The sequence below is a fragment of the Microchirus variegatus genome (assembly GCF_963457635.1).
Source record: "Microchirus variegatus genome assembly, chromosome: 8".
Lineage (NCBI taxonomy): Eukaryota > Metazoa > Chordata > Actinopteri > Pleuronectiformes > Soleidae > Microchirus > Microchirus variegatus.
Window position 1 is genome coordinate 7,229,905 of NC_139809.1, and position 27,678 is coordinate 7,257,582.

Consider the following 27,678-nt stretch of genomic DNA (forward strand, 5'->3'; position numbering starts at 1 on the left):
GTGTGCACGCTGTCACAGCGACAGACAGACAGGTAGAGAGACAGACAGACAGATAGATAGTGAGACAGACAGGCGGGGGTTAGCAACCTTTCACTCCTCATTTACTGCTGTCACCACCGACACAGGCCGGTCGGTGAGACTGTCAAGTATCGTCTTCTTCTTCCTCCTTCTGTTTAGCTGCTGTTGCAGGTGGCTCGACCCCAGATCACCGCAGAGCCGCTCGGCACATGACTGAGTCCCGCCCGGCTGGAGGAGGAGGAGGAGGAGGCGGAGGAGATGAGAGGAGGAGGAGGGAGGAGAGTGTGAGTGTCTCCCCGTCACAGTGATGTGAACAGTGGGGAAGCTCAGGCTCGGGATCCGCTACGTCAAACAGATTAGTCAAATAACCTCCGCTGGTTGAACATTATCTCCTGTCTGCAGGAAGCAACAGGGTCTCACACAGAGAACAGGAAGCATTTGGGTGAAACACAGAAGTGCACTACTTTTCTTTTCATTTTTTTTCTTCTTTTATCTTATTTTTCTCCCTCCCTGGCTGGATGAGGCTGTGTTGACCACCACCACCACCAGCAGCAGCAGCGGCAGCAGCGGCAGCAGCAGCGTCTCTTCCCGTTCTCCTCTTCCTCTATAACCCTCCACAATGGCGAAAGAAAACGGCGAGTCCAGCGAGGGCTCGTGGAAGAAGCACGTCGATGATATCAAGAAGATATTTGACTTCAAGGAAGTCCTTGGCACGTGAGTAAACGAGAGCTCGCAGCCGCTCGGCGCGCGACGACAAACTTTGTATTTTAGGCTTCTCGTGCAAAACATTAGCGCCACATTGTAGCGTTTAACGGAAACGAGACGAGCACACAGACCGACTGACAGACTGACAGACTGACACACAGCTGTTGAATATTTGTTTACGGAGCGTCGACAGACGGAGAAAAACCGGGTGTTTCAACTTGAAACGCTCCGAACCATCACCAGTGGGTTGTTCACGCCTCATGTGTGAAGGTGGACACCTCTCATTATGTTCATTCAGAAACTACTGCAGCGGTAAAAGCGGCCACACACACGATATCATCGCACGGTCTCATTTAAAGATATAGTATGTAACAGCTCTCCATTAAAAGACAACAAAAGATGAGACCAATGTGATATATTTTGTTGACGAGTTCACTTATATTAGTCAAAACGCATGTTAAAAGTCCGATTTTAGTCAGAGTAAGACAATCATTTGGTTTTCTTAGTGTCCTGTAAACATGTTAGTCCGACTAAAATCGTCTTAGTCGGACTAACATACCTGTATAATGTGTTGTGTGATTCATAGTCCGATTACTCCTACATCTAAACACTTAGTCAGACTAAAGCCCAATTTATACTCCTGCGTAAAGTGCTCTACGTAGGTTACACAGAGCCCTGTGCGTCGTCTCCGACTGCACAAAATATGTCCGTCACTCCGTCAAGGAACAACGGAGACAGCAAGGGCTGTGATTGGTCCTCAGGACAGGCCGAGCTAACGCTGCTCTGTGCCGGCTCACAGTGCGCACCGAGCGTCCACAGAGACAGAGCCGCTCACCGCCGACAACATCGCTGCCAAACTATTAATACGTCATATCTTAATAAACACACCACATATTTACACTCTAAATGACTCCTTTCTCGCCTCAAATTATCTTAAAACCGCGTTCCGGGACACGGAAAATATTTATTTCAGGTGAGAAACTGTTTCAATGTTATTCAGCCGCAACAACAACAACAGACTTTCTCTCTCGGGCGCCATTTCTCACAACAACCTTGCATAGCGACCCCTACTGATTGGGCGGGAAATTGCAGCGCGTATCTGTCATCAGAGAAGTGTAATGTGGGACAATCATTTGGTTTTCTTAGTGTCATGTAAACTTGTTAGATAATCAACGACTAAAATCGAGTTAGTCTTAGTCGGACTAACAAGCCTGGATTTTGTGTTGTGTGGTTCATAGTCCGATTACTCCTGCATGTAAGCTCTTAGTCAGACTGGAGTGGGATAGAAAATTTCCTGCTCGGTCTTTGACCCGGAAGTAGAAGGAGACGACATAAGCCGCAGTACTGTCGCGATTAACATGCACAGCAGGTACAAAACATACAGAACCACATCATGATCCACGTTTGCTTTTCTGTGACTAAAACGTCAACAGGAAACTGATTCGGCACGAGCTAGCTTATAGAGAGGTACAGCGCCACCTACAGAGGCGGACCAATGTGTTTACGTGACCTTAAGAAAACTGAATTATTGTCTTAGTCTGACTAAAATCAGACTTTTAACATGCATGTAAGCACACTGAGTGTGTGTACAGTGAACCCTGTGTTGTATGAGAACATTTTTGGAACTGTTCTTCAGCTTCAGCAGTTTCGTTCTTTCAGTCTTCAGGGACGTCTTTGGTCCGGGGCCTTGGACACACAGGATAGAAAAGTATTCTCCTGAGTAGAACACTTCCAGTCTGCTAAAGCAAAGTGACATGACGTGGTCAAGCATGCGAGACAGAAAAGGCTCTCAGGTACTAGCACACATTTAAAGAGTGTGTTTCTGGTTGTTGTCGTCCCCTGAAGTCATGCCCCTCCTCCACTGACTGAGCGATAACGCGGTGATGTTTGTGTTGGGCAGTCGGGGGAAGGCCCTCGGGAACTGTTTTTAAATATTTTGGCCTCAGAAAGTGGAACACCATGCCAAGTATGTCCTGTAGTCATTATAATTCTGCAGATACAGTAATCTGGAAAAGGATGGAATCACAAACATTTTAAACACAAACAAGCGATTAGCGAACACTCGTTGTGAGATGTGCACGCTCTCGTCTTTTCCTCACCGTCTATCTAATGGTTTTGTCAAACCTCAGCTTGCTCGGCTAGTTTTTCCTGAGCGGCAGCATCGTGAAAGAACAGATTTGTGATTCATGAAGTGCACTCGACACTTCAGTTGTTCTGCTAAACAGCCTGACATTCCTACCTTGAGCCGGTTCTGATTTCCCCAAGGCCTTCATTTATGTGTGAGGGGCCAGTGAATAACACCGGTAAATCCTAGTGATTTACTGTCCTCACAATAGGCAGGTAGGAGGAACACACATCACTCAATACCCACAACACAGCGCTCACATCTCCAGGCCACTTTGACACTGTTCCACTGTTGTGTTCTCGTCCCATTTTACTAGTTCTGCTGTGTCTTAATCAGGGAGTGTCTGTTGTTGTGGGGTCCACAGCAGGTCACAGAGGGGGAGAACAGCCTAGCAACCCTGCAGCTTTACCTGAGGATTAAAAATGGATGAGGAAGGACTGTGGATCAGAGGAAGAGACATAGATTATCCTCCTCCTCCTCCTCCTCTGCCTCCTTCTCCTGTGCTTACTTTCAACTGTACATTCCTTATCAGGTTTCCCCATCAGTGTCTAAGAGGAGACATCCCCTGCGTCATAGGAAAGTCACGAACTACACTGAGTCACGGACGTTGCTTTCAGTTTCAGTTAGGGGTGGCTCAAAATATGGATTTGGTGAGATATCGTCATCCTTCCTCGTGCAATTCGATAATCGATACGCCAGGGCAAGTATTGATATTTCAATGAACAAGTGAAGGTGCTATCTGACTGAAGAAGAGGGAGATTATATTTGGGATAAAGGTGGAAAAAGCTACGTTAAGAGATGTCGCACCCATGTTCAATACATGGACTTTATGCACTTTGTTCTCCATGTTGTGAATACATGGATCAATCCTGCACTGTTAAAGGCGCCATATGTAAGAATGTGGCCAAAAACGGTTACTACATTCAAATTCCGAGGTCTTTTAGGTTCCGTTTTCTGACGTAACTGGCAACCTGTGGTTTTCTCGGCAGCTGAGACTCTACCGACTGCAATGATTGGTAGACGGCGGTAGGTGGCGCCACATGCCAAAACATGATTTCAAATCATAAACATGATTTGCAGTCTGCAAAACTTTTTTTTTTTTAATGCAAATATTTTGTCTGTACTGTTGTTGTTGGTGAGTTCAGTTTGTTATATGAACATTATTCCTGAGTCTCTGTGACATATTAGGAGGATTTTATGGCCAGTTTCTTTAGATTTATTACATAATGCACCTTTAACTTTTCACAAACACTTTGTTGTCATTGTATCGAGATATTATTGGTATCGTAGACCGTGTATCGCGTATCGTATGCTGAGCAATCCGATGATTCCCACCCCTTATATTCATAGTTCTGCTCTGTACAGTATATGTTCGTGTATGCTCATGACATTTTGAGTAATTAACCTCAGAATAGTTAGTTATTCGATTTAACTTCCAATTTTCTGAGGCTGTAAAGATATAATACATAACATTTCTGCATTAAAATATCAAAAAACGACAACCCATATGTTTTGTAATGTTCTTCAAATCCATAGGAATCCATTTATATCTTAAACATAAACAATATGATTACCAACGTGAACACTAGGTTACCTGTGTCTACCGTAAAACACAGAAAATGTCCAACCACATTTGTTTATCATTGCATACGACATCTTTAGTATATATATAAATAGTTTTGCGGCAAACATTAGCGTGAGGAAGGAAATATTTGATTCTACTCGTCAGCCAGTGTGTTGTCTTTTATTTTTGCATTTTATCATGTTTAATTATCATTAATTCATGAGGACGACTGATCATTTTTTGTGTGTTCTTTTGCCAAAGCTCTCCCCAGACGACCGTTCAGTAAACGAGGGAACGATTTCATTCATTTCAGGTTAAAGCCATTAATAAAAATGATGAACATTAATTTCCTGAAACATTAAAATGGGTTCATTTAAAAGCAAAAAGCAAATTAGCGACACCAACGTTTGCAATTTAGAAAGGTTGGACCCGAGCAGCAGCAGCAGCTGGCAAACGGTCAGTGTGTGAATGTGATGATTGATCACATAATCAGAGGAGTTTGTGAGCAGAAAGCCTTTGTATCGATGTCAGCAAAGCTCTGACCACACGTCCTCCCCTTGCTTCAGATGTTGTACGCTAATGAGATCTTCATCACCGAAGCCCTTCCTCCTTCCTCGCCCGCCGCTCGGCTGTTCGTTGCTAATTTCAGACCTGTAAGCTGCTGATACTTGGAAGCAAATTAAGTCACCTGACCACAACTGTCTTCAGATACCCAGCAGGCAAAGTGTTGTAGATGTGCAGCATAACACAGATTTAATGTAAGTCTCATGATGATTATGGATGCACTAATTCAACTCTGTCTCTTTCCGTATAGTGATATATAGAGATAGTACATGAAGGAGCAGGTGCTTATCTCCTGTGTTTGTTAGTGGATAAGATGATATAATGCTGGTCAAAATCACTGGAAAAAGAACAAATGTGAACATATGAAATGTAGTAATCTCACACAGTATGTTCCAAACCCCTGAATTTCACATGATTAAGAGCACAGGCTGCTGGCTGCACAAAAGGTGGTAAATGCATCAGGACAGTGTGTTTATAACAGCTTGGTCGTTCAAAAGATATTAAAAAACAATCGTATCAGAATGATATTGGTATTGTATCGATACTCAAAGTAGTGACATTCGTGTCAGAGAGAAAGAAAAGTGTAATAGAGCTACCTTTGCTCCTATTTTACTCATCTTTAGTATGAAGTGGGACAGTGATACTGTATATGGTCATCAATCTATAGTAGCCAATAAAGAATCACATGTTCAGCAGCAAAATTACAAAGATATGTTTAAAGCTCACATAGAGCGGTCTTATGGCACAAATGTGTGAGTTATGGAGGTCTGCTTACATACATTAACTTGTTTTTATGGTCAAAAACCTCCTAGTTGCTGGAAACTAGCAGATAGAAATCTCTCCTCACAGAAGCTCTCGTCAGTCACGCTGTTTCTTACTGAAATCTCCAGAAGACAGACTGTCTTGTGATTGGTCAGCCAACGACAGCTTTCCCAACTGTCTTGTGATTGGCCAATACCTGGACGTGACGTAATCAGCACACCAGCTCTCAGAATCGCAGCTCCCCCTTCTGGAACGGTGGATGCACTGCTACTCATTATCAAAACATTGTTTTAACAATGTTTAAAAATAGCTGCAGTCCCTTTTACGACTTTGACCCAGAGTCAGACCCAAAGTCAGAAGTAACTGTCGCTCGTGAAACTCCTCCACAACGGACGTTATTCTTCTCATGGTTCAATGTACGCAACCGGATGTACAAATGCTGTTTACGTAACCAGACAGGGTTTTTTCAGAGATCTCGCTGAGTCCAAGATTACAACACAGCGTTCTCAGCAGTGGCTGAACTGTTTGTTTTGAAATTTCAGGGCTTCATAAATGAGGTAATGGCGCAGATACACACCAAAAAAACAGCGTTAATTGGAACTTCCGTTCTATTGGAGCTTTAAGGTAATTTAGAAATGTGCTGATACTGAAGTCAACCTGGTTAAAATTCAAATTCTAGACATTTTATCAAACAAAGTAAATCAAGGGATTGTGATTAAGAATGTTTGTGCTACATGGTAAATAATACGAGGCCATCTATTAAAAAGGATTGTCTAAATTCAGGATGGGTCAGACTAACTTGCATAAGGCGACTAAATAAAGCAGCCGCTCGTTTATTTATCTAAATGAACAGCCTCAGGAGTGCTTTTATGCATTTCTGTAATCCCAAATGTTGAGATTAAAGTGCTAAAATCATCATCTGTCAGCAGCAGAGCTGAGCTGTGGCTCCCTCGTTCATGTCACTTTTCACCACATAAAGTCACATGTTTTATCGGTGTTTTTTTTTGCCAACGACGACTGAGATGTTAATGAATGAATGGAGAGGCTTTCATACAGCCATTATTAAAGTGACCCTGGAGTGTGTGTGTGTGTGTGTGTGTCTGCCGTTGCCTCCGTGCACTGATCATTGACTGAGCGCACACACAGCTCCTGTGTAGAAAATATATCGGGGTTCTTGAAAGCAGCCTGAAGCTGTGAAAATGGCAGCTAGGCAACTGGGATGGTGAAAGCCATCGGTTGCACACTTTGAAGAAGACACTACCTGCCACTCTCCGCCGCCACCGCTGTCCACCAGCTCCGTTCGCTGTGTGTCGTTCACTGTAATGATGAAAAGTTGAATAATTCAGACAACACAAGGAGCATGCCGCGTGCTGTCATTTGTATTCATGTCCTCTCTTTCTGAGAAACCCGCCGCAGACAGAGTGTTATAACGAGGCCGTCATCGCCCCTTATTGGAATAATCCACGTCCTCCGTGACTCCAGCTGCATCTCTTGCCAAATATTTTTTTGGTTGTGTTGGATCATTTTTGTCTGTTATTTATTTGGCTGCCGCTCTTATCCACTTGTGAACTCGCCATCTTGCTCGCGGTTTCGCTTGATTGACAGTCTAGTAAACACACAGAGGGCGTATTCCTGGAAAGTAGCCTTGGATCCTAGTGTGTGTTGGTGTTTGATGGTTTTCAGTTTCATTCGCTGAGACGGGGTGCGGCGCTGAATTTCAATAATTTCACCTCCTAATCTGTGTTTGATGATGACATTATCTGTGGAAAGACAGGTGAAATGTAGTACTAGTACATTTTCAGATAATTAAAATGTGCTTGAGTGCCCTTATATAATGGTAATTAATTAGTTATTTGATTGTTTGGCCTATAAATTATGAATTGTTTTCATAATTTCCTGTAGCCTGAGATGGCATCAGTTTGTTTTAGTTCATCAGATCCTTAGATGTGAGAACCGGCAAATGTTGAGTGAGCGCTGTTGTTTAAATAACCTGCCTTTATGCAATGCTACATCTGAGAAATGTCTGTTTTTAGGAAATGCAGAAATTTGGTTTTGTCATTATTTATGCTGTGAACAGGGTTGTGATAGTTTGACACCTTAAAAAAAATAAAATAAAATAAAATGAGACTGAAACCCAAGGAACAAACTCGGTGGCAACTATTATGATGTTGATGATGATTCATGCATTTAATCTGCAAGAGGTCCTGCTGACAGTCGAGGTTAAAAAAAAACTCTGTGCAGACAGAGTAGCATATCTCTGCCGAGCAGATGGTGCTGCGGAGTCTGCTTTAAAAAAAAAAAAAGAAAAAAAAAAGTGTTTGTGTAATTGCAAAAGATCTGCTGCCAGCACAACTTTTATGACTGAATGTGTAACTAAAATGTGTAAAAGTGTGTTAGCGTGACGTGTGCGCGCTGTTTATCAAATTATCTGCTATCTACCTGTTTGCGCTTTATTTATACACCAGATTTACGACTGCCTGTGTCCTTTCAGAGGCCTGATTTTATCGCCTTTGTCACAAAGTGGACGTGGTCTTCCAGTTGCAAAACAAACTCCCGCTGTGAAGCCTCCAGATTTGCAATTTTATCGCCTTAATACAGTTTTCACAAGAAGTTCACAAACGTCACCTGCAACCACTCACACACACATTAGACCAGGCATGTCCAAAGTTTTAGTTAGCAGCTTTAGTTTTATAATGTTTTATTTGTGTCCATGTCTCCCGACAACCCAGCCGTGACGGACAGATACAAGCGTTCACCTTTTAGAGATAATTATTTCAGATAATTATTTCTATATTATCTGACCCCAGAGGTGAAAGAAAGTCACAATGTTTTCATTTGTTCACTCCTGCTTGGCTTAGATTTGGTTAAACTGCAATTTAAAAATTGTGACAATGAAAATAACATTATTATATGGCTTTTTTTTGTGACTGGCTGACAGTCGCAACATCTTGCTACGCTAATGCTAATCGAAAATGAAAACATTTGTGTTGTGCAAAATGACAGTTGCACAGTGTTTGTATTATGTTAGCATGCAATAGCATGCTAATGCAAAAATAAATATGTGATCGCGTATTGGTGAATGGAAACCTCGTCTTTCAGTATAAAACCATGTTCGGCGATGAACCGTGTGAAAAGGTCTCACCCACCATGAGGACAGCCTCTTCACTCCCACCTCCCCGCTCCAGACAGCACAGCTGCTGCTGATGAGCCACTGTCTGCCTGGTGCAGCGTGATAAATCAGCGAAAATTTAAATTCCTCCAAAAAAATGTGAAAATCAAGGATGCACACGATCGGGCCATGCTCAACCCATATCCAAAGTCTTAGGGCGATCTGACTAACGGTCAGCGAGATATGCCCGTCACAGACAGACACACAGACGCAACTTGCTTTATAGATAGATTTTAGACATAGACATTTTACGGAACCAATCGATTAATCGAGAATATAATGGACAGATTAATCGATTTACTTTAATAATCGTTAGTTGCAGCTCTAATCTGAAGAGATCATTGGTCTCCAAAAGTTTGGACCCCCCGCATTAGACAAAACAAACTGTCAATCAAACTGGTGTCCAATCATACGTGCCATGTTTTATTGTCTAATCTCCTCCAAATGGGAACATAATTTACAAAACTGACACTGTATTCTCGAAGAAGACCTGAAACTAAAGATTGTCGATCGAGTGAGATGGTTGGCTCATTTCCCCATGGACTTCCATTCAAATAGGGAATCAACTGTAACTTCCTGCTTGGATTCACCCTGCAAACTGTAAGACTACATCCACTGTTTTGATATACGGTCTCTCCACCTGCATGTTGTATAACAAGCTGCTGTTTTGCATCTTACTCAAGATGATTCAGTGTGATTACTCAGCAGCACAACACAATACGTGCACCGCCTGTGAATGTCAGTAAGCCAGCCCTCGGTCCATGAAACCCCCCACGCCCGCTCTTCCCTACACTGCGAGTCCAATGCGTTTTTCATTTTCATCGCCGCCCAGTGATGAGCAGCTGAGGTCTAAAGCCCCGGACGGGAGAAAAGTTTTCTGGATGATTACGTGACACAAGGTTTTTCTTTGCATCTGCTGCATGGGTCAGTGTTTTCACACAGAGAGCACAGCCCACATTCACATTTCACATGAGTCAGTGTGTGTGTGTGTGTGGTGTGTAACTGCAGAGTGACACACACACTCAGCTGAGGAGCTGTGGAGCTCCATGTTTCATATCATCATCATAATAATAATAATGGTTATTATTATTATTATTTATTCACTCGTGTGAGTCAGTGTGCTGCTGAATCTGTGGCGCAGTCTGTGACACTGGGTGTGCGTTTTGCAGCGACACAATCCCGTCAACCTTGTGTAATAGAACGAGATGTGCTTCAGTACAGGGCACAACTCAGGTGAAGCCTTCTCTCGTCGCGTCGTGGCAAGGATTCCTCCACAGATGAATTAAGTGCACTAGAAGATGGAGTGGAACAAACCATGATTTTTATTAATGTTACAGGAGATACATTTTTTTTTTCTTTTTTCATCAATTCATTGTCTCCTACTTTGTCCTCCACATGAGTTTCAACCCCAGCTGACACACAGGGCGAAAGGCGGGGTGCACCCTGGACGGGTTGCCCGCCAAATATATAGGGAGGAACAACCATTCACTCACACTTCTAGTGCTTTCAGACTGGCACGGTTCTGGTTCTGGCTCCGGCTCCGGTGCCGTTCTGAAGCCTCAGAACCATGATGCATTCTGGCAACCCCACCCCTCGTTCACACCAGTTTAAGTGGAACCAAAGTGGGAGGACGTTAATCCGCGTTACTCAGGCGGAAGTAAGCGCGACACCGGCAAAATACTTCAATACTTCCTCTACTTTTCCGCTCGTCTTCACAACCCAGAATGTGACACGCCCGCTGGTGGTGATGTCACCGTTTTCGTAGGGAAGAACCAGGTATTTCTTTTCCGTTCCGTTTCCGAACCTGTTATTTTTTTTGGTCTGCGAATGCGTAAATCGGGTTCTGGAACCGGAATCGGCGCGGACCTCTGTCGGTGTGAAAGTCCTATGAGGGTCTATTTAACCTCGACATGAGAAAAACTAGAGGAAACCTGAAGAAAAGCCATGCAAAACACCACACAGAAAGAGGACTTTGGTCAGACCAAACTGGCCATATTTTATGAGACATCGACTGCACTGCACAGAAAAACACAACACAGTCGCCCTTTTTGGACTAAATTTGCAAACTGATTATTGAATAGTCTGTGAAATTATAAAGTGTGTGTGTGTGTGTGTGTGTGTGTGTGCAGATAGAGCAGGTGGACACTGAACTTCACCATATGTGAGTCTCTATCACACACATCACACTGTGAACGACGAGTTACTGGATTGAACGCTCGCCGCGTCGCTTGTCATCGCGTCTCCTGCCGCTGACAGTGCAAAGGGGAAGTCGCAGGGTTGGGATGTGTCATGTTGTCATTCACAGGAAATGATGTTTGAGAGAGCATGGTGACACAAACACAGCTCTGACAGACGGACCGCTCTGTCACTTCACAGGTTGTGCTGTGGTTTTTTTTTTTTCATCGCCGTGTGGTTGCTGCTGCAGAGAGCATGAAGCGTGCTCTGAGAGAGAGAAAAAAAAAAGAAGCTCAACACATGCTGGTGGAGGAATTTATTTTGTAAATGTCCGCCCAGCTGTGGAAGTCGGTCACATGCTCTGAATAGAAATGATGCTCATTGTCCTCACGGCAACAGCTCTGTGTCTTTATTAGAGGACACATTTTGAATCAAACCCACCCACATTTTGAGATAATGAGGACGTTAGCAGTGTTTCACGTAACCAGGTTTCAGGGCTAGTGAATGTATTATGTCTATGAAAGCCCTCGCAGCACAACCCACCGACCAGATTGAGGTCAAAGTCAGAGCTTCAAGCACCTTATGTGTCTGCTGTGCCGCGTGTCGTCCACCTCGTTGCCCCTCTGTGATCAGGTAGTGTGTAGTGTGTAGTGCAACACAGTGTGTCGTCTTTATGTTGTGGCTCTGATTGCCCAGCCCCCCCCTCTGTGTTGTGTGATGGTGGAGTGAGGGATTAGCATGGATTAGCGTTGATAGCAACGGTAGGATTTAGTGAAGTGAGAGACGCTGGTATGACCGAACTTAAGTTTTAGATCTTTATATCAAGAGCATTATGTGAAATGTTCTATTAAATCAATTTATACACTACCGTTCAAATCTTTGGGGGTCAGCTATACAATTTTTTTGTGTGTTTTCCATTAAAAGTCACACTTTTATTCATCAAAAGAGTTGCAAAATGAATAGAAAATATAGTCAAGCCATTGACAAGATTAGAAATAATGATTTTTATTCAAAATAATAATTTTGCCCTTTCGTCAAAGAACCAGCAAAACTGTTTTCAGCTCTGCTGAAACATAATAGCACAAGGGTTTTCAAGGGTGTTCTAATCATCCAATAGACTTCTAATGTGATTAGCAAACACAATGTACCATTAGAACACTGGAGAGATGGTTGCTGGAAATAGGCCTCTATACACCGATGTACATATTCCATTAAAAACCAGACTTTTGCAGCTAGAATAGTCGTTTACCACATTAACAATGTATAGAATGTATTTCTGTATATTCACCCCATATTGACCCCAAACTTTTGAATGGTCGTGTATGTGTCTATATGCAGTCCATTATCTAATTGGGATTATTTTGACAGGAATTGCGATATCGCGCTATGATTTCTTTTTTTTTTTTACAAATTTTCATTCGAAAAACATTTAAAAGGATTATTGTCAGATGTCCAGATAAACATGTTCTCTTTAGTCTGTATGGTAAGCTGTGTATAGATCAAGACAGTAATGAATTTCAAATGATATTTCGACACACATTTTGGCTTTAACAACTATCGCGTCTCCTGAAATCGGAAAATTTGCAGTAGGCCGTATTGCGATTTCGATATACACTACCGTTCAACAGTTTGGGGTCACTTAGAAATGTCCTTATTTTTGAAGGAAAAGCTCTTTTTTTCAATGAATATAACATTAAATGAATCAGAAATCCACTCTATACGTTGTGGTAAACGACTATTCTAGCTGCAAACGTCTGGTTTTTAATGGAATATGTACATAGGTGTATAGAGGCCCATTTCCAGTGTTCTAATGGTACATTGTGTTTGCTAATCATGTTAGAAGGTTATTGGATGATTAGAAAACCCTTGAAAACCTTGTGCAATGAAGTTAGCACAGCTGAAAACCACTGACCAAAGCAAAGTTTGAATTATTTTGAATAAAAATCATTATTTCTAATCTCTAATCTAAAATTGTATAGGTGACCCCAAACTTTTGAACTTTTGTCGTGTAATTTAGATGAATTGTTCAGTCCTAGCTTGTATATGTCTTTCTGTTGAATCCAGCAGCTACCGCTGCTCAATTTTAGAAAAGGTCAGAATGTGTCACCTGGAATAGAAGCACAGTTCTTCACAGAGCCTCTGTTTTGTCCGCGAAATATTTAGGCAAAAAATGCATCAGTTTATCAGTAATAGTGAAGGAGTGTTTGAGTCTTTTAGATGATATTGGCCTCTGGTCCAGTAAACATCACCCAGAGTGGATCAAATATTCAATCATTTTAAGATGTTGACCCGATCAAGGCCTCCTGAGGACACATGGAAGTTAGAGGTGCCTGTGAAGGTGTGTTATGAAAACTGGAAAAAAAAAAAGTGGGGGAGAAAGCAATCACGCTGCATGCTCAGCAAGGATTATATGAAAGTGGCCTGAATGTGGTATCATAGCAACAGACACTGATTGCTTGAGCAAATATTCCCTTAATTCAGTATTTGTTTTAAAGGCTCTCGAGTATGGAGACAGATGGCTGAGGAAGACACACTATCTGTCCATCTAAATGGGTGTTTTAAAAGTGTTTGCCATGCTTTTGGCTGCATATGAGCACCGAGCGTAAGCCAGCACAGAAGGCTGCTGGCTACAGTCGAGGACTTTGCCAGTTCTCAGTGAAATGTTCTCAATATGCTGTTTGTGTACTCTGGCTTGTTGGCCTCTGAGTGCCCTCTGTGTGCTCACTCGCCATAGATTTTCTTTGTCAATATTGCCCAAGTGCATATGAAGCAGCGCTAACATGTCTCCTCTTCTTCTTCTTCTTCTTCTTCTTCTTCTCTCTCTATCTGGCAGCGGTGCGTTTTCTGAGGTGGTGATGGCGCGGGAGAAGGCCACGGGGAAGATGGTCGCGATCAAGTGCATCCCAAAAAAGGCACTGAAGGGGAAGGAGATGAGCATCGAGAATGAAATCGCCGTTCTCAGGAAGTAAGTGCCGTCATGCTTGATTTGACTTTCGCCTGTCCTCCATTTTGGCTCTTCCTCGCGTGCGCACGAAGGCTACGTTCAGATTGTCAGCGGCGTTTGGAGCTGCAACTAACGATTATTTTCGTAATCGATTAACTTGAAAAACGTGGATTTTGTCAAACTTGGAAATGACGATGTTCACGAACTTCTTGATTCAGTTTTAATGATTTCTTTGTTGTGTTGAGCAAAGAAACAAATAAAATATTCACATTTAAGAAGCTAAAACAATCAGAAATCGTGTTTTATTAATGAAAAAAGCTTCAAACCGATTGATCGATTATCAAAGTAGTTGACGATTCATTTAGTAATTGATTTATTATTTCTCCTCTAGCCGCATTGTTCAAACCTGATAGAAATCAGATTCTATACAGATCAGATTTGACTTTTCACAACCGTAAAGGTGAAGTAAGTAGTTTATAGTGCCATCTAGAGGAGAGGCTGAAATTTACAACAAAGAACTGCTCCTCTGCTCACCCCCTCCCTTCCCCGAGCGCTACGGTATCCTCAGCCGGTCAAATGTCGTCCTCGTCGTCTTTCTCCGTGTCAGCAGATGAGGTTCGTGAGGCGAGGGAGAGGGCGAGCTACCGTGGCCGTAGCAGACGAAGCGGAGAGAGAGGAGGCGGGACTTCCGCTACAAGTAAAGAGACGCTCGATTTGTTCTCTCGCGTTTGTCCTTACAGGCTCCGGTAGAAACATGGCGTCTCGCTGCTAACAGTGGCAATGCAACCGCGGCCCGCGACCATGTTATTTTACATGACTTTTTGAAACACTACGAAAATGAAACAAAAACTATTATACAGCGACTAGACAATGCAGGAGCACATAATATGTATAAAAAAGTGGATTGTGGGTCATATAAACCCATAAATACTACACAGTGTCCCTTTAAATACAACATAACTACTTGTGGGTGAGAACACTCTCCTCCATTGTTTCCCTGGTCGATGACGTCAACTCTTAGCACGTGTGTGTGTGCACGGGCAAAAAAAAAGTCACATGTATTCTGATGTGACTGTTGTCATTCACATATCAGATATAGTATCTCTGATTTAGGCACCACATACGGAAGTGACACAGATCTGATATGAACGACGACCTCATTCCTGTGCCCACACAACTCCGTCTCCAATCTGAACGCAGCCATTGTCGGGGCCCCGATTGCCTTTCTTTCGTCAAATCTCATCTCTCTCCACCATATTTTTTTTTTGGGTCTCTCCCGTGCTCAGACACTCTCACACATAAAAAAAAACCTTCATACAGCGTATGACAGAACTGCGCTGACACCAGGTGACACGCCATCCACCCACTTCCGGGGTCTGATGGGTAATTCCACAGAGAAGCTCAAATATCAGTCATTATTGAAGGGAGCACACACCCGTTGTTGGGTGTAGTTGCCTGGCTACAGTTGCTATCCTTTGACTTCTTTTCTTTCTCCCCCCACCCTCTCTTGCTCTCTCTCTCTGTCTCTCTTCATACTTGTATCTGTGAGTTAAACAGCCTTGAAACCGCGACAACATTATTATTTTGTACGGAGAAAAGAAAGTAAAGAGAGTCTCTCCCCACCTCCACATCTACCACCCCCTCCTTTTCTTTCACACCCACCTGCCCCTCTGAATATGCTCCGTCATCTGCATATTTCCTTCCAGAGGCTGTTTTTGTCCCTCCTAAAAAACCTTGTTGCTCGGTTGCCTGGACACTGACTCGCGGCATCGTGATCCGTCCTTTATTATTTTCTTCAGGTGCTCCCGCTGACGGGGGTTGCCGCTTCATGACTCATTGATAAGCATCCTCGAAGAATCGCACTCCCCACACACACACAAACACACACACACAATAGGTTTTTTTTTCCCACATGATAACAAGGTTGATTTTTCTTTTTTGACATCATAAACAAACACATTAAATGTAAATGTGCTTCATACGCTGCCATGGGAAGCAAAGAAAAAGCTGTTTTCATTTGGAAGAGCAATATTTAGTAAAATAAAGGGCTAAGTGCACTTCATTAGTGTCCTGTGGTGAAATGAATGAATGAAGGAGTGAATTTCCCTCTGCTCGTTTCCTCCAGGATAAAGCATGAGAACATTGTGGCACTGGAGGACATCTACGAGAGCTCAAACCACCTGTACCTTATAATGCAGCTGTAAGTACATGCACGCCCACCACTGTGTTTGTTTGTTTGTTTGTTTACATCGACTCCTTGTCTCTCTTCCACAGTGTCGATTTGATAATGTGCCGTATTTCGGCTGGAATCGGCATCTCTAATGTGTCTGTGCTGTGCGTCTGACAGGAATGAGGAATTGTATTAATCTGCAGATGGAATAAATGATGCTATTGATTTTATAGTTAACTTTAAAAATCCATCCATCCTCTACTGCTTTATCCTCCACGTGAGGGTCGCGGGAGGCGCTCGTGCCAATCCCAGCTGACATAGGGCAAAAAGTCTGCGCACACCCTGGACACAGCCAGTCCATCACAGAGACAAACAACCGTCCGCTCTCGCACACTCACACCTAAGGCCAATTTGGAGTGTCCAATTTGCCTAATCCCCAAATCTGCATGTTTTTCGACTGTGTATGGCAATCATTTCGAGGAATGAGTTCTCTGGACACTTTCCTGAGCAGCCATTGTGACAGAATTGAAATGATCAGGTGTAAATTGTCAAATTAAACATCTATCGGAGAAGCTGCATAGTTGCGGCTGAATATTTCTCACCTCACCCTTCCCTTCTTAGCATTAAAACTCAAAAAGGTGTGATTATGTCCACTGTAGAGAAGACCTCTCCTGATGTAAATCATAAGGGGTTCATTCTGTGGTGATAAAAACAACAATTCATACATGCATACACTCTTTATGACAGTGATTATTGGAAACAGTGGGAAAATCTATTATTAAGAGTATTACAAAGCTTTGCAGAATTCACACACTTTTTACTTCCTTATCTTTGCTTTGAAAGTATTCCAATGAGCTCATATTGTGTATATTCTGCAAACTGTTTATAATGTACATTCTGTTTTAACTCATTTTTTATAGTCAGTTTTGATATCTTTATATATTGTACACAGTGCATGTTTATTATTATTATTATCTTTATCTTTACTGCCTTTGCTGCTGTAGCAATGTAAATTTCCCCCCTGCAGGACAAATAAAGGACTATCTTATCTTATGTGATCTTATCTTATGTGATCAGGTACTATACAGCACTATTAAACCCCCATTCAGTCTCTTTCTATCTTAGCTATCGTAAGGTTTTAGTGTGAATATATAGTTCAATGTGGTAAAAATTTTGTTTTTTATTAATTCATGTTCAAAATAAATGTTATGAGTACACACACACACACACAGAAAAGCATGTTTTTGATAGTTTCTTATTCCTTGTTTCTCATCCACCTCATGTCTGCCTCTATTAGAGAGCTTGTGAAGTTGGTAAAGCACGATTTGGATAAGCGCTCCTTAAATAAAGGCTTTAATTGTGGCGGACATCTGCTGCGCTCTGTTGCCAGGGTGTCTGGAGGTGAGCTGTTTGACCGCATCGTGGAGAAAGGCTTCTACACAGAGATGGATGCCAGTCGACTCATCAGGCAGGTTTTGGACGCAGTCAACTATCTGCACACCATGGGCATAGTGCACAGAGACCTGAAGGTAGACGAGCATTTAATATTCACAGTCTTTGAAAAGTTCAAAATGCTCCTGCTGGGGGAGAAGTCTTGAGTCATGAAAGAGAAGGGGAAAGTCCCTGTTCTATAACCTGTGTGTGTGGGAATTACATGAGCTGTCAGTGTGATTCACCCACTTCTGACGCGTGTGTGTGATTTGAAATTACTCTACCTGGAATAATTACACACTTTCCTTTTCTGTTCAGCCCGAGAACCTGCTGTACTTCAGTCCCCATGATGACTCAAAGATCATGATCAGTGACTTTGGCCTTTCAAAGATGGAGGGAACAGGAGACGTGATGGCGACCGCCTGTGGGACTCCAGGATACGTGGGTGAGAATTCCCCCTGAGCTCTCGCTGCGGTGGAAACTTGCTCTGAGATCATTAGACGCCGCAGTTGGCAAAACACGAGACGATCTGAAGTGCCACAGGTTAACCTTAGCCATCTGCTGCACCGAGCGCTCACGTCGTTCTCCTGTTTCTGTGCCAAAGAGCTCTGACTGCATTCTCTCTACATCAGAAACAGAAACAATCTAACATTATTTATACGCCACGTCTTTCATCTGAAAAGCTGCTCCTGAGGGAGCGTTTGTGTGTATACAGCACACTTTTTTTTTTAAGCAGTGCAATTAATTTATGTTCGTGGGTGCTTTTTTTTTTTAGCGTTTTCAGTTTGTAGTCCTACCTCATTTGCAGCCGTCTCTCTTTACTAGCCTCATGTGGCTTCTATGGGGTGTCGTATGTAAACATTTAGTCACACTTTTCTCACATTTGAGGTAGAAATTAATTGGTGAATCTAAATGTTAACTCTAAATCTAAATGGTAAAACCAAATTGTTAAATCTAAGTGTTAAATCTAAATATAGATGCTAAATCTAAATCCTAATGTTAAATCTAAATCTAAATGTTAAATCTAAATCTAAATGCTAAAACCAAATTGTTAAATCTAAGTGTTAAATCTAAATATAGATGCTAAATCTAAATCCTAATGTTAAATCTAAATCTAAATGTTAAATCTAAATCTAAATGCTAAAACCAAATTGTTAAATCTAAGTGTTAAATCTAAATATAGATGCTAAATCTAAATCCTAATGTTAAATCTAAATCTAAATGTTAAATCTAAATCTAAATGCTAAATCCTAATGTTAAATCTAAATATAGATGCTAAATCTAAATCCTAATGTTAAATCTAAATATAGATGCTAAACCTAAATCCAAATGTTAAATCTAAATAAAGATGCTAAATCTAAATGCTAAATCTAAATCTCAATCAGTAGTAGTTCTTTAGTAGTAGCTTTGTAGCTTTGTAGCTCATTCACTCACACTTATCTAGCTGATATTTGGTGGTATTTTGAACTATACATCAGCTAGAAAAGTGTGAGTGAATTTTTACATACGGTACCCCATATACTGTTGCCTCCGTCTGTCTTGACATCAAACAAATCCCTCTTTTAACTACCTCCTTGGAACTTTACTATTCTGTTTTGAGTTTTACGTCTGCAATTGTCTGCAATCTGTCATTATTTGTAAGAGATCTTGTTTGTCAGTGGGACCGTCATGGCTGAATAAAGGATAAATACAAAGTACTAAAAATAAAATCACTTCCTGTGTGTAGTGCAGGAACGTTGCCAGCCTCATAAGAGTCATCTAGAGCTGATGGACTTCATCAGCAGTGTGTACTCATAGTTTGAATGTAACAGACGTTTTGTTTATATTTAAAAGCTGTTTATGAATTTTAACCTAAATATTTCTTTGTTCCAGCTCCCGAGGTTTTAGCTCAGAAGCCGTACAGTAAAGCTGTGGACTGCTGGTCTATTGGAGTCATCGCATATATTCTGTGAGTAACTAATGTCAAACGTGAATTCAGCCACCGACTGAATCTCTTAATTTAGAACGCACGAATGCATGTGTGAGGCTTAGAGTTGAGGTTTGATTGACTAGCAACATCACACATAATGTGGTGTCACTTCCTGTTTGTATCTGTCTAAACCTTTTAACACCTAAGCCTCAAAATGTCAGTATGGACTTTTTTTTATTAAAAAAAACATTTATTTTAACCATAAAAGGGTCAGAAAATGTCCTGTGAGTTTGTGCTTTTGCCCTTTTTCCCCAGAATAGCTTTCAATATCTGGCAGTTATTTACAATTTACTGCAAATTGAAGAAAAAAACATTTTATTTAGAAAAAAACCCATAGTTGTACATGAATGCCAGATTTTGCGTGTTAAATTTTGAAATTTGAACAGTATAAAACACATTTATAATAACATTGGTTTGAGTCTTTGTTTCAAAAACAGGCCAAAAAAATGGAAATTCTCTACAGCTGTTTTTCCAACTTTTTCCCTTACTGGTGATAAAAGATTTGATTTGCTTGCTTCCTGCAACAACGCGAGTGAAACTGCCGCAACAACTTCTCAGCTTTCAGAAACCTTTGGAATTTTTCTGATAGCACAAACCGTTGGTTAATTAACGGTAATGCACAGTGCTCTTGGGCAAATGTGTCTGCGATAGGCTCAGTGTTAAAGGGTTATTTGATATTTTTGTGATATGGCTTTGAAGTGGCATGTTTCCATGCTGACGTTTGCTTAGAAATGTGAAGGCATAAAGGTATTAACAATAAAGGATTCACCACAGATTTGAGCACAATCATCTACTCTCCTCTGTTATTTTATATCTTTTAAGATTGTGATGCCCTGATCTGCTCTTTCACAGAATATACTGTATATTAAAAGCTTTCAGTGGAAAGAGTTACACAATACGCCAAACTAATCAAATAAAGTGGTGTCACACTGGAAATCCCATTGTCCATTTGATAGTTGTTATGAAATCATTTATACTGTTTCGTCATCGGACACAAAACAAATCCACAGTTTGGATCCGTGCTGCACATCTGCACTTTGCATCTATGTTTTTTTTTTTTTTTTTTTTCCATATCATATGAAAATTTGAAAATTTCTTTTCCACTTATTCTTCATGTCGTCTCTATAATCTCCCTGAAGCACCTCTCCTTGCATGCTATATAAAAATGAAACTGCCCGTGTATGAGATTAGGCCACAGCTAATCCTTTTAGATTTGGGTTAGAAGTTTCTCACACCAGCTGGACGACAGCACTCACATAAACTGTTGTTGTTGTTGTGCAATCGTCCGTCTTTATTTCCTCAGGCTTTGCGGTTACCCTCCGTTCTACGATGAGAACGACTCAAAGCTGTTTGAGCAGATTCTCAGGGCGGACTACGAGTTTGACGCACCGTACTGGGACGACATATCAGACTCTGGTGAGCTACGACATACAGTTTACTGTCTGTGTTTTTGTCGGTGTCACTCGTGTATTAAAATAAACTGTTTGCCCTTTGCACAGCAGCCATTTCCATGCGGTTTTAGCCCAAATGTGGAGCAGGTAGTGGCCTTTAAATACCTCGGCACAGAGATTGACTCTCTCATGTGTCGTTCCCCCCTCGTCACAGTGACGCAGTGTACATGAAGGCACGGCAACGCCTGTTCCTCCAGAGGAAACTCAGGAGCTTTAACGTTAACAGCTGTGTGCAAATCACTCTCACCATTAACATCACATCCTGGTTCACCTTCACCTGCTTCATCAAGTACTTTTATAACTGTGACCCATCAGGTCACAGTTATAAAAGCCCTCTAAAATACACTCTTAGAAATAAAAGTGCTAAGTGGCTTGTCCTCATTGGAGAAGGTAGAACCTTTTTATGAAGGTTCCTCCAAGAACCCTTTTAAAACCATTTATTCAGGAAAGGGGTTAAAAAGGGTTCTCTGGATCAAAATAATTCTTACTGGAATCATTAGTGTCACCAAGAACCCTTGAAAAACCCTATATTCATGAAAGGGTTTTTCAGAAGCAAATGGTTCCAGGTAGAACCTCAGCCCTAGTAGAATAACCATTTTGGAACCCTTATTTCTAAGAGTGTAGCCACAAAAAGTATGGAGAAGAACTTGTTAATTCCCCTAGCTATAAACTTTTTATATCAACTTTCATGTACAATATCTCATTTGCATGCCTTTTATCCTTGTCTCTACCCATTTGGGTAACACTTTAGGTTAGGGAACACATATTCACCTTGACGCACCATTCAAGGTGCTTACTAACATATATAAGTAGCATACTAGCCCTTTATTAGTAATCATTAAGCACATATTCTACATAACCTTATAATACCTCTATTACGACATGAATTAAGGGGTCCATATTATGCAAAATCAATGTTTTAATCATTTAAATTAAAGGTGGACCTTTAATGTGGCCCTAAAGAGATACTACTAAACCGAGCATTCTGAACAGCTGCTGTGGTGCTTCATGCTTATGATATTTTGACCAAAACATGTCACAGACATGTTTATTATGACACCAAGGAACTAGGTTAACTTAGAGAAACAGGGTATAATATGTCCCCTTTAACATTTTTCCATACATAAGCAGTACGTGCTTATTATTTACTAATAAAGGGCTAGTATGCACTTATATGCATGATAGTAAGCACCCAGTTAATGGTCATCTAATACTTTTAATACTTGTTGTCAGAAATATTCACAAAATGTGTCCTGTGGAGTCAGGGCTGCGTGATTTTAGTGGTTACGTTGTGTGTCGAGCCACACTAAAGAAGATTTTCTGTTACGACAGACAATAATAAGAATAATGTTTTCTGATTCTGAAGTGCTACCGATTACATGGAGACGGTCTTGAAGACCCAGCTCTTTCTCCTTCTGCACTTGGATCCACCTCGGCGCTCTCACCCTCTATTAGTCCATCGTTCCCATCTAGTGGATATCTTTCCGTAGACTAGTTCTGTGTCGAGTTGGTATAAAAGCGACTGCTAAATGCTTCAATGTAAATGTAAATAATGGCTACTACAGAAACCGTGACGGTGCTCCAGAATGCACCCTGAAATTTAAATCAGTTTCACTTCCTCTTCTTTACTTTACTGCCACCTGTTAAAATGGCTGCTGTGTTACAGAGTTGTGCATTTCCTTTTCTATCAAGGGGAAAAAAAAAACAAATGTTATGTTTGTAGTCCAGAAATGTATGGACATTCCTGATGAACTCAGAGTTTACATGTCATTTCCTGCTTCCTGTATTTATATACACAGGGTGAGGGTTGTATTATAAATCACTAATTTGGGGATTGGAGCATGTGCAATATGAAACGATCTCTAAAAATAGACCGTTTTCACCCTCTCTTCAAAAAACAACTTTTAAAGAAACCTCTGGTCGAGCATTAGCTGAGGGGAAGCCTTTTATTCAGGATGGACAAACATACCAGAGAAAAACTGTTCTCACTCTCATAATTCTTCCTTAGTTTCGAGATGTATTTTTTTCACATGCTCTCAGCCACTGTCTGCATTTGCTTTACATGCACTTTAAAGTTCTTAAGTATTCGAGGAGTCTGATAACCGATATTTGGAGCCGAAATGATATTCATTTGCAGTAAGAGTGACAAATAAATAGCTCCCTAAAGATTTCTACAGTAAATAAAGTTTTCCAAAATTTCAATATAACTGAAATGTTATTTTATCTTTTTCGCTTCTCTTTGTTTTAAGTTTAAACAAAAACAAAAAGTGCAGGGAGTTCCCAGGGTCAGCAGAATCTCTTATGAAGTTAACTGATATTTTAAATAAATGATTAATATATAATGTAATAAATAAAATGATCTATTATCGGCCGTTGGATTAAAAAATATGCCGATTTGCATCAAAATGACAAATATCGACACTGATAAATGGCCCGACTGATAATCGGTCTATCTCTAGTACAAAGTATGCTACCCATAAGTCATTTTGTAAAATGAAAATCTGTTGTATCTCTTGTATGTTTTTCTGTTTTACGGCAGCCTAAATGTCCAAATCAAGTTTGTGCATTTTGCGTTTTCAAGCACAAGCTTACAATGCGAATGTAGTAGAACAGCATGTTTTCTGGTATGTGAGAGCCACCGTAGTTTTCACCATTACATGTCTCTTAATTCTTACATACTGGACCTTTTTAAGAACTAAAAAACAAACAAAATGTAGCGCTGTCTCTCATCTTTTTAATTAGTTTTATTAACTGTCCGACAAGAGGACCTGTAAAATACAGCATTCAATTGTTCAGTGCAGCAGAGAATGACACATGTTCTCAGCCACGTGTGCTCTTGACCTTTTCCATCGCTTTCACAGCCAAAGACTTCATCAGCTGCCTAATGGAGAAGGACCCAGAGAAGAGATTCATATGTGACCAGGCTCTCCAGCATCCCTGGTGAGAAACACACTGTCCCCCAACCCCCAGATAATCACAGCCAACCTTACACCTCAGTGTGATTAAATATTGGTATGACGCAGTTGGCCACAGAGAACAGGAACCTCCAGACCACCATGGCTGATCTGGAGAGAAATCTGTTGAATAAATGGCTGCCAATAAGTGGCTTAGCTTCCTGAAGGATCCTTGAAGAATGTGGAAGCTTTAATGAACAATTAAGATGTCTTTCCAGGCCTTAGCTGGAGCTAACAAGGAGTCAGCTGACATGGGCTGCTGCTGTCTCCTGCTGAAGCAGCCATTATGAATATATGTCTGTTAGTGAGTAATGGGTGTTTGGGGCCCTGGGCAGGTGGCCCCTCTGATACCACTAACAAGTGAGAAATGGGTTTCACCGACAGATATTATGATGAATGTGGCACAAATCACATTACCCCCATCATAGTGTAGGATAGGAGAATTCCTATTACAGATGCAGAAAATGTGATTCATTTGGCCGACGGTGGATTCATGAAGGACTTGACTTTGATTTTCAGGATTGCCGGAGACACGGCTCTCTGCAAGAACATCCACGAGTCCGTCAGTCGGCAGATGCGGAAAAACTTTGCCAAAAGCAAATGGAGGGTGAGTACAGGACGTCGACACACGATCGCGGAATATTACACAAATAAACTTGAGCCGTGTTGGAGAATGTTGGAGAACTTGTTACATTAGTGTGTTTGAGTCACTTTTATCTTTCATTTCATGTGCTGCCATCGATCACAGGGATCGATCCTGTGTGATGTCGTGCACATAAAACTCTTATTGTTGTACTGTAACATGTCTTTTTTTTAGTCACAGGCACAGTTTATTCCTTGTTACGTGTCGTAGGAACTTAATTGATAATCTCATGGAATCCCAATCTTCCACATGGGCCTATCAAGATGTTTTTATTATTGACCTCCGCCAAGGAGGTATACGTTTTCTCTGGAGTTTGTTTGTCTGCCTGTTGGCAACATAACTTGAAAAGTCATGGACAGATTTGGATGAAATTGAGGTCTATGCTCTCCGAGTGCTTTTCTAGTTATTATAATAATTATGCTCTAGAGCTGTGCTTAGCTTGCAGTAGTTCTCCAAGTCTAAAGTAACAGTTCACAGGTTCTTGATATCTGGCCACAACTTGCATTTCTCTGTGATTATGGGCTAAGTAGTTGGTGTAGCGGGAGTCGTTCTCCGTCCCCCCGTGTGAGTGGGTTTCCTCTCCCACAGTGGTTAAGTGAACTCTTTAAATTGACCACAGCACAGGTGTGAGTGTGAGAGTGAACGGTTGTTTGCCCTGTGTCAGCTGGGATTGGCACCCCCTCATGTGGAGGATAAAGTAAAGTCCATAATGACACACAACGACCTACTGAGCTGCCTCACCAGAGGCGATTCTAGAGTCTGTAGGGGCCCTAGGCAAAAATTCCCAGGGGGGCCCTTCCTTCCAACCAGTGTTCATCACCATTATGTTACAAATAATCTGACACCAACGAAAAATGTATGACTTCAAAATATATATTATTTTCTCAAAATGAATGAAATAACATGGAAAAAACTTGTAATAAAAAAGTATGTGAAAATATAAATGTAAAGAACAATAAAATACTGTAAATAGCTTTTAAAAAAACATATATAAACTGAGTAAAAAAGATATGCATTGCACTGCAAATAATCCTCTTCGTTTTCCAACTTGCAGAACGATAACTTCACAGAGGTTAATGCGAGGATTGGGGGTCCCTTAAGGGAGGTTTCCTACTGAGATGTCATTGCAAATTGCCCATTGTTTCTTAAGGGAGTGTCGGGGGGCCCCAAGCAGTTGCCTGCCATTCCTGTTCACAAGCTGCGCCTCTGTGCCTCACACGTGCAGTGATACAACCACAGAGGCGTCAGCCATTGTGGCGTGAAACAGAAAGAGTGTGAACTTTAGTAGTTATTGCATCAAAAAGCAATTTAAGTACTCCAACATTAATTGCAAAACCATTGAGGCTTCTGCGTTTAACATGTGTGTTATACTCTCTCTCTCTGTGTCCACAGCAAGCCTTTAATGCGACGGCTGTGATCCGCCACATGAGGCGTCTGCAGCTGGGCACCAGCTTTGGCAGCAGCATCTCCAGCAACAACTCGATTTCCAATCCTCAAAGTCGAGCTCCAACCAAGAGCCAGTCTGTGGACTGTGCTCCGCTCTCTCTGAAGGACTGTGAGTGATGCATCCATCAGACCGAGACACACGCACACACACACACACTCCACTGAGCTCTGTTCTTTCTACTTCCATCTCCGTTTCGCTCCAGTTATTCAACTATTTTATTACAGAAGTAAAACAATTATTTGACTAATCATGATTCATCAGATTAAGTTAGCAGTTTAAATTTAATAGGATAGTTTCCTTCATTAAAGTTGTGTACTAAACATGGATCAATTTTCTGCTGACAAAATAGCCACAGGAACAGTCGATATTTATTCCTACTTGAATAACGTTTGCTGAGAGCTGTTTTCAGCAATGTTTGAGCCTTATTTCAAAATGAAAGCATACGTTTATGATATTATATTTTTAAAGATTTACATCTTAAAGAGAAACTAATGGTCTTGAGTTCTGCAGACAAACATGTGAGATGGACTCGCTGTTTTAGGATGTAAATAATTGAGACATACACTCACTGGTTTATTAGGTACACAGAATACTGAATCAAGTGGCAGGAGCCTGTCATCTTTCATGTGTTGTGCATTCACAGATCTATTCTATTATATCATTTCAAACATTTCTCTTCTGACATCTAGCATCGTCAAGGCTCTTTCGCCCACAGAGCTGCCGCTCACTGGATTGTTTTCTTTTGTTCCGGATCATTCGCTGTAAACAGGAGAGATGGTTTCTCTGAAAAAAACTCAGACCAAACCAACAACTACGGCATGCAAAAAGTCCATTAAAGCGTGTGATTGGCTTATTAGATATTTATGTTAACAATGAGTTGAACAGGTACCCTACCGTTCAAAAGTTTGGGGTCACCATTTAAAGTCACACTTTTATTCATCAAAAGAGTTGCAAAATGAATAGAAAATATAGTCAAGACATTGTCAAGATTAGAAATAATGATTTTTATTCAAAATAATAATTTTGCCCTTTTGTCAAAGAACCAGCAAAACTGTTTTCAGCTGTGCTAACATCATTGCACAAGGGTTTTCAAGGGTTTTCTAATCATCCAATAGCCTCTAACGCGATTAGCAAACACTATGTACCATTAGAACACTGGAAATGAGCCTCTATACACCTATGTACATATTCCATTAAAAACCAGACGTTTGCAGCTAGAATAGTCGTTTACCACATTAACAATGTATAGTGTATTTCTGATTCATTTAATGTTATATTCATTGGGAAAAAAGTGCTTTTCCTTCTAAAATGAGGACATTTCTAACTAAGCGACCCCAAACTTTTGAATGATAGTGTATATCTAATAATGAAGCCAGAGAGTGTAGAGTTTTGCCAGTTGTTTAGACTTTAAACTTGAACCTCCTGTGTCCCACAGGTCCTCCCATAGCTCCTCTGCCGTCTGCTGTGAAAGCGTACAATCAGGACTCCGATGCTTCGTCCCCTATATGTGAGGAGACCTCCGCGGTGGCCGAGCCGTCGCGGCCGCGACCTTCCACGGTTACCGTCATCCACACGGGGACTAAATGA

The 27,678-nt window shown here is 41.3% G+C and overlaps 1 protein-coding gene across 1 annotated transcript; it reads left to right on the top strand.

Annotated features, from left to right (window-relative positions):
* Positions 1-637: 637 nt before the first annotated feature.
* camk1db (calcium/calmodulin-dependent protein kinase 1Db) lies at positions 638-27,678 on the top strand (the record flags this gene model as incomplete). Its single annotated transcript, XM_083893194.1, has 11 exons — positions 638-732; positions 13,916-14,047; positions 16,152-16,226; positions 17,587-17,725; positions 17,946-18,072; positions 19,500-19,575; positions 20,900-21,012; positions 23,909-23,987; positions 24,521-24,608; positions 26,037-26,199; positions 27,527-27,678. The coding sequence occupies 11 exons, from the start codon at positions 638-640 to the stop codon at positions 27,676-27,678; spliced, it is 1,239 nt and encodes a 412-aa protein (XP_083749320.1).